We start from the raw sequence: 12,225 nt of genomic DNA on the forward strand, positions 1-12,225 counted from the left end.
GGGGAAGCACTCCAAATTTGGTGGAGCGGGAGCCTCCCCTAGGACTTGGTGATGATGGGCAAGGTGCGTTTTCTGACCCCGTGGGCACTCTTCGCTTTGAGGGCCATACTGTACACAACCCCATCCATCCTTGTGAAGCTGCTCATCCACCCTTGGTCCTTTCAAAACCAAAGATGAGCTGGTCACACCCCACACTCCCTGATTCGGTGTCTTCTGGGGTTGTCAAGCAGCTGGGTTTTAGAAAAGCTCCCTGTGGATTCTCTGTGCTGTTCGGGCTGTGAACCGCTGGTCTGGGGGCATCCCCCATTCCCTCTCCTGGTGTTGCTGCAGGCTCACAAATTAGGAACTTCCACTCCCTTTGAGCACTGGGAAGAATTCCCTCAGCTACAACCCCCTCTACTCTGCCTAAGAAAAACTCACCTTCCTGATGTGATAGCAAATGTCTTAAATCCCACTGACCGTGTTTCTCAAGACATAAGCTAATGCATTCAGCATCTCCTCAAATCTGGGACTCCTGGAAATCCAGCTAATGCCTCCGCTGAAGTTCGTAAACCACATGACGGCGATGGCCAAGGCTTTCCTCAGGCCCCAGAGATGAGCACCCCATCTCTGATGGTCCCACAAATGAAGGAAGCTTACGGGGGGGACCCTGTTGCCCCCCTCGCCATGTGACGAGGCAGCTATTAAAAGGGACGGCTGAGTCCGAGGAGAGAGCAAACCGCTGAGGATACAGCCAGGGCTGTCTGTAGCCAGGAAGCTTGGGAGCAGTGTGCAACCACGATGCCCTTTCCAGTAACAGCATTCAGCCTTTTTGTGTCTCTTTGGGCAAGAATTCTGCAATGGGAAGCATGCATGTGTTTTGGAGCATACTTCACTGGATGCTTCACCCTGAAGAGGGGGCTTGGAACCCCACCTGTGACAGCATCCCTACGTCATCTCTTGGAGACCGCATCCCATGGAAGGCTCCCACAGCCACATGACAATCAGCATCACGTGACGCTGCCAGGCACAGTGAGATTGGAGGCCCAGCAAACCCCTCCCATGAGGCCTGAGGCTCCATGACCCCACAGGGAGAAGTGTTCCTTTCCCAGAGACCAAGTGGCATTACCACAATGTGACTCTTGTCAGAGCTTGGGGCAAGGTGCAGCAGCAAGCCTGAGCCCTTCCCAGGGTGGAGGCTGAGTGACAGCCCTTGTTGGAAATAATACTTACTTGCTTTTGATAAATCTAGGAGTAATGGGGAAATAACTACCCTTCAGGGTCCTGAAAAAGATACCAGTTGTCGGGATTGTTGGGATGTCAGCCCCAGGATCCCAACTTTTGTCCCAAAGGCAACAAGAGAGGGGGAAGCACTCCTCACCCCACCGGGTCTGCAAATGCACAGCTGCCCGGGGTACCCCTTCCATCCTCTCCCCAGTGCTGGGCCATGTCAGCTTCGGGACACAGGAACACCCAGAAAATTGACGATTTCACCATTGGGCAGAGGGTGGGAGTAGCATGGATAACACCTGGGCATTATCAGATGCTGGGCTTAATATAAAGAAATAAAATCTCTTTTTGATAAAAAAAAAAATAACCTAGAGAACAAAGGCACCCCTAATTTTGGCAGAAAAATACAGGATGCCCAATTAAAATCCAATTTCAGATGAAAAAAATAAGCTAGAGAACAAAGGCACCCCTAATTTTGGCAGAAAAATACAGGATGCCCAATTAAAATCCCAATTTCAGATTAAAAAAAATAAGCTAGAGAACAAAGGCACCCCTAATTTTGGCAGAAAAATACAGGATGCCCAATTAAAATCCCAATTTCAGATAAACAACAAATAATTTTTTTAGTGTAAGTATATCCCAAATATTGCATGGGATAGACTTATGATTAAAAAAATGTTGTTTGAAATTCAAATTTAAGGGGAGCAGGCTGCATTTTTATGTGCTACATGTGACAAGAACAAGGCAGGTCCCAGAGTGTCCAAACATGAGCAGAGCTCACCTGATGGCTTCTGCAATCCGGGTACTCTCCTTTCTCCGGTCACTGGACAACCGGCCAATTAGGTAGGAGTAATCTAGGCCGCTGCAGAATACGCTGCCCACTGCACTGAGAAGTAGCAGTTTGCTGTCATCTGTGGCCGCGTTGCACAGCGCTCGCCGGACCTCCTTCATAATCTGCGGGCAGAGATGGATTGGCAGGGATGTTAAGTGTCTGCCTATACGCCAGTGGCTTTCAGACCTCAAGCCTGCCAGAGGCCTCACCCTTGAGGGCAGAGGTGAGTACATCTTCTCTTCCTGTGCAGGAAGACTCTCCCGAATTCAAGCCACATCCAGACTAAGCAAAGAAACACCAAAACCAGAGCTCCTCTGCAGCATCCCCAAAGCAGGCAAAGTGCTAAGAAGGTGGCAGTGGGGTCACTGGCCTCAGACTCGGAAGTCTGGCTTGGAGCTGTGTAATCCCTGGTAAATCCCTGCAAATCTTCTCCCAGCATTAGCCCTTTTCAAGGTGTGGGAAAAAAAAATTCCTATGCACAGCCCAGGTGAGGTATGTTAGCCTTTTCTAGAAGGCTAGGTTTAATTATACTCTTGCTCATCCTTAATTCAACTAAGACTTTTGATTGGTTCGTAGGTAGCACGTGGGAAGTGGGCTTTGGCATCAGAACTCATAAAATTTTCAAGGTGCCACGGAAGACAACCATCAGACACCGATTCTGTATCCAGCTAAACTATCATCCAAAAGCAAGGGCAAGGGTAAAAATGAGGCATTTTCAGCAAAAGAATGTTTACCACTCTTAGACCCTCGCTGAGAGAATTTAAAAAGGATGCACTTCAGAAAGAAGAAAACTATATTCAGAAAAACAGACATGCAAGGAATAACAGCCAACAAATAAACGCGGTGAATGTGCTGATAAATCAATATAAGAATGACTATAAAATCATCAGACAGATATTGACCAACTGAGGCTAAGGGTTTGCACAAAGGTAGAACTGGGGTCCAGGTGGTAATAGCACATCAGATGAGAGAAGGAATGATGACCACATGCCGGGGTCCTAGGTCTGGGCATGGTGGAGAGGTGAGGGTGATGTTTAGGCTTCACGATGTGTACAGAACTTAAGGATAACTTCTTAAAAGTACATGGATTACAATGAATGGGGAGGGGGTTAAAATAAAGAAAGCTCAATCAGTCCAACTGAAGTGACAGGAGGATGGAAAAATAAGTGAGTAAGTGCAAAAAAGGCATGGTAAGAGAAAACAAGGCATGCACTTGCCTGGGTGGAGCTGAGAGTCCAACTGGGGAGACAATAAGTGAATAGGCTTTTAAGGGATCGTTATTAGTTTTTCAATAGGCATAATCATAGGGTACAATGGGAAACTACTATGGGAGCTGTGTTTTTAAAATTATACTTTTTTAAAGAACCCATTTATTAAGCACTTGGAGGTGCCAGGGATTGCAACAGGTAATTTCCACGTATTTTACTCTGAATGAAAATCCCATCTAGGAGGGAATGGTATCCCCATCTTGCAGGTAAAGCAAGGGAGACTCAGAGTAGTGGTGTGAAGCTGCCCGAGGTCAGCAGCAAGAGGCAGAACCATGATACGAATCTCACCCCCAAATCCCTTCTCTTTCTACCACTCCATATTGTAGGATGAGTTAAAAAAAAATGGGTGAAAAAAAATAGGGCTGGATGTCAGTGCGAATGGAGAATCTCTCAGCCTGTGTTCTGTGAGGATGGGAGAGGCACTTTCCATTCTAACAGGGTATGAGCCACAGATTCATTTTGAACATCAAAAAAGCGAAGAGGCCACTATCTTGTGGGTCCTTTAATCCATCTGCCTCCAGAAATAGACACACTCTGAACAATCCACGAACTCTATTTCTCTGAGAGGCAAATAAAAGAAAACCCCGCTGTAAAGACGTGAGCTGCCATTCCGCACACGACTCAGAGAGCAGCCTCTCTCTCTGAGGCCACATTTACTTGTCAATTAGTAAAGACAAAATCAAACAAAACAGCCACCTCCTTTATGAGTTAAATGGAAAGTAAATTTGTGTTTCATTCATGTGATAAAAGTACAAACTATATGTATGTTTTTAATTTAAAGAATGTTATATCTAGTTAGCATAGCTTTCTTTTGCCTTTCTCGTGTCGATAACCCAATTTGGACTGATGGCTGAGGTTCCACCTCCTTGAAGGACCCCAAATTGTATAACGTACCTGGTTTGTTCAAAGTAAAACATTCTAAAATGATTACTCCCTTGCTTCCTTAAATTCCTCTGCTGCACCCACATGGTCACTTGCTAGGCTATAACCGACCAGTGCCCTCAGAGGCTCCTGGGGAATGCCTCTGTAACAAATGGTCCAAGACTGCTATGCATTTTGAAGCCCTAAATATGTTCTTGAGATTTATTGCCCTTGTTAGACCCTTGCTAGCTGTAACTTACTCCAGATGTCAGTATCTGCCAGAGAAAGCACACGCCCCTGCTACTTCTACCTTCTGATCTGCCATGGGTTGGAACCGGATAACCAAATTCACTAGAAGTAGGTTGAAAGGGGGAGTAGACCACAGTCCCTCTTTCTACTTCATCTTTACTTGCTGAAATCAGCCACCCAGGGCCCATCTCACCTGTGACCACCTTCCTGAACGCTTTCCCAAATATCCCTGACTAAACGCAAACTCTTCCTTCTCCCAACACGCCACGTGTCCCTCTGTGACCCTTGTGACAAGCCCCCCTGTAGAATGTGAGCGTCCTTGCCTCACCCTACCTCCTGCTTGACGATGATCCCCTCCATGGGAGTCATACCCTTGTGGAATGCCCTCCCCGTGGGTGTAGACCGGATCTAACGGCTCATGCCTAACCACAAGGTACAAGAATGACAGGACGTCCCGTTCAAGAGGAGACTGGGATACAAGAAGACACAGCTTGTCTTGGCTGTCCTCTTTTGCTCTCCCTCCTCCTTGGAGCTCTCAGTCTGGGGAAGCAGACCATGTCATGAGGAGCCCATATGGAGTAGCCATAAAGGGGAGACTGATGGCTCTGGCCAGCACGGACCTGCCAGCAGCCACTTGGGTGAGCTTGGAATTGGATCCTTTTCCATGCCTTCAGCAGAGACCACAGCCCCAGGCAACATGCCTTGACTCCAGGCTTTGAGAGACCCCGAGCCAGAAGCATCCAACTAAGCCATGCCAGGATTCCTGACCCAGAGAAACTGAGATAATGTTCATTGTTTTAAGACGCTAAGTTTAGGGCAATTTGTTATGCAGGGATACATAACTAATACAATTCCTTAAAAGCTAAAACAGATGAGACTTCTACTTACCTGTATAACCCTTGTAACACCTAGTCCAGAACCTCACACATAAAAAAATTTAATAAATGTTTATTGATTTGAATGAGTGGCATAATATTTACCTCTTCAAGAAGCTTACAGTGTAATGGGGGTGGAACCTGATATTTAACAAATTATCACACAAATGCATGTACATTAACAACAGTAACAAGTTCCAGAAGGGAGGGGCGCCTAGTGCTGGGAAAGCTCCTGAGAGGGGCATGTCACCTGGGCAGGGATCTGGGGGCTGGGGACGGATCCCATGGAAGTAGTGGTTGAGCTGAAACCTGAATGAAGTGCAAGGCCACTAGGCAAGGATGTTTCAGTCAGAAGTACAGGTATATGCAAAGGCCCTGGGGGCAGGTGTGAGCATGAAAGAAAGCCAGGCTGACTGGAGTGCAGGAGAAGAGAAGGGGGATGTGTGGTACGAGGCAAGGAAGCTAGCACAGGTGGGCAGGTCAGAACATACCAGCCTCGCAGGCCACATGAACAGCTGTGATTCTTAATCAGAGCAACTAGGAATCACTGAGGTGTTTGAAGTATGTGCACACACATGTGCGTGTGTGCAGGTGCGTGTGTGTGTGTGTAGAAGGGGTGACTTGATCAGATTTGCATTCCTGGCAGACCACTGTGCCCACATTGAGGGGAATGGATTATAGGGTAGGAAAGATGAAAGAGCGTGCTTGTTAGCAGGTTATTACAACAATCCGGACAGAATATAATGGTCCTGATGGAAATAGAGAGAAGAAAGCCTATTAGTGGGCTATTCAAAGATGAAAGTTAATAGGCCTCAGGGGTATGTGGATGTGGTGGGTAGATCAAGATGGTATGAGGTGTGACTCCCACATGTCTGGTGTGCTCCCTCGGACAGGGGTGGTACAGTTCGCTGAGGCTGGGAGCACTGCAGAAAACCGGGAGTTGAGAGAGGGCTTGGCGTCTTCAATGGGGAAGTGGATGGGCTTTTAATCACCAACACTTTGGGCAATCTATTTTGCTGGTTCTTTCCTAAAGGGGCATTTTCATTATTTTCCTGGTTCTGTGCTATATTCCAGACAGGAGCAATATTACCACATACCCACTGGCCTCAGAATCTAGTTAACACACTCAGTAATGTATGAATTTCTGCCCATGAGGCCAATCCAACCAATGTCCCATATACAACTAGAAAAAGAAATTCAATTATGACATGCAGGGTGGCCTCGTCCCAGTTGCTCCATGAGTAAGTAAGGCTGGGCCTGCTGGAGGCTGTTAAATCACCTCTGCTTCATCTTAATAATGATGGGAACACTTACTGAACACTTCCTATGTGCCAGGCATTCTGTGAGCCTCTCTGCAGACATTATCTCTAATCCCACAAGCAAGATACACTATAACTTCTACAAATGAGGAAGCTCAAAGAGGCAAGGTGACTCCCCAAGGCAAGCTGGTGGAGGCAGGATTGGAACCTAGTCCACCAGACTCCAAAATCTATATTCCTCTGCTAACACCACCTCTTCTTTTCACTGAGATCTTTCTTTCAGGGCTACTTTGCCCAGCTGGCCAGCTTATCTACAGAGTCAATCCACTTTGGTTGTCGAGATGGCTGAAAACACCAGATCAGTATTTTTTCTCCATTTTCCTCCCATTCTGTTACTGACAGACACCAATTAGGAAAGGAACCCCTAAATCACCAAACCTCCATCTCAGGAATTGGAAGCCACACATGTTCCGTGGTGAGTAGGCAATGGTTAACGCATAAAGCTACTCCAAAGAGATAGGATGAACTGGGAGACCCCATATTGATTCAATTTATCGAAGGAAAATGCTGTGCCTTTTAAAAGCATGCTTTCAAAAAGTAGTGAAGGAGAAAAAACTCCGAGAAGAGTTGGTCTCGTACAGATGTTTCACACTGAACTTAAAATAACAAGGCTTCCAGGTGTATGTATAAACGTGTGAAGGGCAGCCTCTGGGGTAAACCTTGATGGTTTACACCACTTTCTGAGGGTGTAAGAGAGAGACCCCAAAAGACCATGCTTAGAGGAGGGGCAGCAAGTGACCAGCAGCCCCACAAACTGCAAAGGTTGTAGCTACATCTCTTGCCTTAAGGCAATCATAGTCCTATCACACACACAGTCCCTTGAAGGAACTATAGTTTACGTAAATCATAATGATAAGACATGTGATTACAAGTTCAAGGACACAGCACCTCCCACCCCACCCCACTTGCTGGGCCTCCCCAAGTGTACCGGATACACTGGGCAATGCCAGACCACCCTGCCGAGCCCAGTCTGGGCAGATGGCCACTCCTTGACTGTGTCCCTGTGGTTAACACACCTCTGTGGTTTAGCCTCTGTGTCTTCACTACTACTGTGGAATCAGTACAGGATATCACAGGACAGGGAAAGGGAGGTGGGGACTTTGCTGTCTTCCATGGGCCAGGTGCTGGGCTGAGTGTGAGAAACAATATGGTGGGCACGGGTGGCAAGGGTCCTGCCCCCTTAAGCTGACGGGACCCTAGGCCTAAGTTCTCTAAACCTGCATTGTCTCATCTGTAAGAGGTGGATCAGGAGAACCGTACATCAGAAGGGTCCTGGGAGAAGGAAATGGGATAAGCGGCAAATTCAAAAGACAAAGAGCCGCTGGTAGCTGGTGTGGTCAAGGTTTTTGTCATTGACCCCTCTGCCGCCTTGTGGCAGTTTGGTCTAGTTGGGGAGGGCTTCTTGGATGAGTCTTTTCCCACATTTGCACCATCAAGAATCTCTTAAAAAACATTAATCATTTCTTCATTGCTCCCACTCAGTACCCCAGATCTTAAACGGTGCTATCTATGTAACGGCATTAAATATCCATTGTCTCCCCATTCTGTTCACCTAAAATATAAGCATGGTTAGCATTAAAAAGGTAAGGTGGAAGAAACAGGTAAAAGGGACTTCATCAAAATTTTAAACATCGTACATCCAAGGACGCCATCGAGAAAGTAACAAGTCCCAGAATGACAGCGTATTTTCAGATCATACGTCTGACAAAGAAGTCTTAAAACTCAACAGTCAAAAACAATTTAAGGAACAGGCAAAAGATGTGAATAGACATTTCTCCAAAGAAGACAGACAGACAGACAGCCAATAAGCTCACGAAAAGATGCCCAATATCATTAGTCATCAGGAAAATGCACATCAAGACCTCAGTGAGATGCCACCTCACACCCACTCCAACAGCCAAATAACAAGAACAGATAATAACAAGTGTCAACAAGGATGCGGAGACACCAGAGCTCTTGGCCAGTGGGAATGGAAAATGGCACAGCCACCGTGAAAAACAGGCCGGCAGTTCCTCAAAAAGTTAAATACAGAGTTACCATATGACCCAGCAGTTCCGCACAGAGGAATATAGCCAAGAGCACTGAAAACACGTTCACACGCAAACTCGTACACAAACGTTGGCAGCGATACTCATCATAACACAGTAGTCAAAAATGGAACCAATACAAATGCCCATCACTGTCCATCAGTCGATGGACAAAATGTGGCATATCCATACAAGGGAAGGAAGGAAGCACAGACATGCACTACCCCATGGATGAACCTTGAAAACACTATGCTCGGTGCAAGGAGCCGGTCACAAATCACATATAATACACTTCCATTTACATGAAATGTCCAGAATAGGCAAATCTGTAGAGACAGAAAGTAGATCCGTGGTTGCCGGGGACCATGTGAGGGAGAATGGGGAGGGGATGGCAGTGGGCATGGGGTTTCCTTTGGGGGTGATGGAAATGTGCTGGAACTAGATCGTGGTGATGGTTACATGACCTTGAGAATATACTTAAAAAGTGTACATGTTAAAAGGGTGAAATTCATGGTATGTGAATTCTATCTCAATTGAAAAAAAAATAAGTGAGCTGAGTGAATAGGATTCCTTCCAAAGCAAGGAAATTTGACACACTTGAAAAAGCCCAAGATATGGTGTTTAGAGTCTGGGGCTGCCCTCTGACTAAAGCTGGGACCCAGATTGGTTTTCTGAAACTCTCCACTTACTGGGGTCTTCATCTGTAAAATGGGATAGTATCATTACTTGGTCATATAGATCAAATGGATAATGTATGCAAAGTGATTAGCACATGGTGTCCCACAGTCAAGTTTGCATGTGTGTTGGCTATAGTCACTGGCTCCCTGATGGAACAAAGAGAGAGCCAGTGCCCCATTCTGAATGAGAAGCCCTCTCCAGCCTGACCCTCCCCTCAGGTCCCCTGTCTCTCACCTCGGGGGTCAGTGCGTTGTTGTCCGAGGTCTGGCTGGACAGCAGGATGTGTGTGAACCCCTCTTCCTTCCGCACGACAATGTCCCGAAACCTACAGTTGCTTTCGTTCTGGCGGACGCTGTACCTGAGCCTCTTGTCAAAGACATAGTCCTTCTCTGCTTCCAGCTTCCTCTTCACGGGGCTGTGCAGGTTTAATCCCCCGTTGGTCAGAGCAGAGCCTTCCAAAATCAGATAACCAAAGTGAGAAACTGACATAGGAACAAGCACACGAGAGGGTGATCACAAAACGTTCAGGCTGGATGTGGCTGGGACCTCCATGCACCCTCTGTTCTTGGGTGGAGAAGGAACCAGGGCTTAACTGCTTCATCTCCAAATGTGAACCAGGACAGAGAGCGCTCTCTGTGGAGGGCCCCAAGGGATGACCCTTGATCCCCCTCCCACACATCTACCATGAGCCTCCGCCTCTGCTCATGCGCCTTCAGTAGCAAGGAACCCACTACTTTGAAAACTGATAGCCACAAAACAAAACAAACAGACCCACCAAAACACTGCAGCTTTATTCATAATCACCACAAACTGGAAGCAACCAATATGTCTTTCACTAGGTGAATGAATAAACAAACTGGTACATTCGTAGTGTGGAATATTATTCAGCCATAAAAAGAAATTTGTTAGCAAGCTGTGAACGTACACAAATGAATCCTGGATGCTATTTCTAAGTGAAAGAGGCCAGTGTGAAGGGCTAGGCCTGGCACAATTCCCATTACACAGAATCAGCCAAACGATCAGTGGTTTCCAGGGATCAGGCAGAAGAAGAGAAGATGGAACAGGGAAAACACGGGGTATTCTGAGGGCGGTGAAACGACAATGATGAATGTGGGACATTAAACCTTTGTGAAAACCCAAAGAACTTTGCCGCACAGACAGTGAAGCTTAAAGGATGCAAATTAAAAAAAATAAATTTAGAAGACTGAGGAAATCCAAGGATGGCATGCAGCATGTGATCAAAGAATCGAACCGTATGACCAACGTGTGAACCACCTCACCCAACGGGGGCGGGAGGCCCTCGGCACCTCAGAAACCCTAGGAATGACTGGAGTCTGTAAAACTAAAGGCAAGATAGCCCATAGAGAAAGCTTGTCCTCCAGCTGGTGAAGCCCATTCCCATGGAGGTGGATGAGAGTTCAGATTCTGATACCATTATCCATGTGTCCTGGGACTGAATGGTTAAATAAATGGATGGCAGATGGTAGGAGCAACGCTTCTCACAGCTGGAGTGGGAGTTTACAGATCAGCAAGGGGAGAGGGCTAGAAGGATCCATGTGGCTGTGGGTTCAGAGTGGAAGACATCAGGATGAACTCATGTTTAGCTTAACACAGATACAGATAGTTACATGTGGACACAGTTACAGGTACGTGTGCGTACGCAGGGCACTATACACATGTGTATTTCCTCCAACTGTCAGCTGAGAGGGCCCAGAACCATCGACACCCCAATAGCAGCGAGCATACCAAGGGCCCAAATGTTGGTTTCTGATACGATTCCCAGTAAAAGGAACCAGGACTCCCTGAAGAAATGGCAGATTCCAGGCCTGGGGCAGGAAACACAGAAGATAAGCTTGTAGTGGTGGGAAGGAAGGAAGTAGTAAAAAAATAAAAAATAATAATCTCTGCAGTGAAGAGACATGTCAAAAGGACAGAGGCGCCAACTGAAAGAGCTCCCAATGGCCAAACGTGCAACAACGTGAGCAACACAATAGACTAGAATTGCATTATAACTGAAAGTATAAAATCAATACCCGTGAGTCCATACTGATGTCAGTAAATAATCAAATTCATAAATAAATGGGGGGAGAAGAGACAAATCTCCCATGCAGAGGAAGTCCAAACAGTTTCTGTAGATTCTCTGCCTGCAGAGAGGTGGAGCCTAAGTCCCCAGTTGTTAAGTGTGGGCTGAGCCGGTGACTTTCTTCCGCATCGCACAGCATGGAAAGTTGGGGGACGGGGGTCATAACTAGACAGTGGAGAAACCTGACTGGGGCAGATGGAGAAGCCAAAGCCCCTCAGCCAGGTGACGGAGACCAACAACAGCAGTGATGAGTCACGGTGATGGCGTGTGCCCTCAACACAATGTGTGGTCTTCCCCCCCCCAAAAAAAAACCCTACATTCCCCCATTTCTAGGCATGAGAAAAAGATCGAACAAATTCAAATCGAAGGGCACTCTATGGAATACTTCCATCAGTACATTTCGAAACAGTCAAGGTCATCAAACACCAGGAAAGTCGGAGAAACCATCACAGCCCAGAGGAGCCTGAGGAGACATGACAACTTACTGTAATGTGAGATCCTACATGGGATTCTGGAACAGACGTTAAGCAAAAACTAAGGAAACCTGAATAAAGTAAGGACTTTGGTTAATGACAACGTATCATGACTGGTTCATCAACTGTAGCAAATGCACCACTCTAAGGTAAGATGTTAATAACGGGAGGGAGCTGAGTGTGGCATATAGAGAAACTCTGTATTACCCTCCCAATATTTCCGTTAAGTCTAAAACTGTTTTAAAAAGTGAAGTTTACTTTATTTTAAAATTAAGTTAATAATAATAATTTTTTAAAGACCGAACAAAACAGTTCTCAGGCAATTCTGACATGCAGGCAGGTTTGAGAACC

At 46.4% G+C, this 12,225-nt stretch overlaps 1 protein-coding gene across 1 annotated transcript in view; it reads right to left on the reverse strand.

Annotated features, from left to right (window-relative positions):
• CDYL2 (chromodomain Y like 2) overlaps positions 1 to 12,225 on the reverse strand; it is a 153,518-nt gene that overhangs the window by 17,925 nt on the left and 123,368 nt on the right. Inside the window, exons 3-4 of the mRNA XM_088027504.1 lie at positions 9,553 to 9,770; positions 1,991 to 2,163 (exon numbers count right to left, since the gene is read on the reverse strand). Of these exons, the coding sequence (XP_087883630.1) occupies positions 1,991 to 2,163; positions 9,553 to 9,770 (391 nt within the window). The remainder of the gene's footprint in view (positions 1 to 1,990; positions 2,164 to 9,552; positions 9,771 to 12,225) is intronic.

This window comes from Eumetopias jubatus, unplaced genomic scaffold (genome assembly GCF_037043125.1).
Source record: "Eumetopias jubatus isolate StellerSeaLion01/CBP00866 unplaced genomic scaffold, mEumJub1_p1.0 scaffold_10, whole genome shotgun sequence".
Classification (NCBI taxonomy): domain Eukaryota; kingdom Metazoa; phylum Chordata; class Mammalia; order Carnivora; family Otariidae; genus Eumetopias; species Eumetopias jubatus.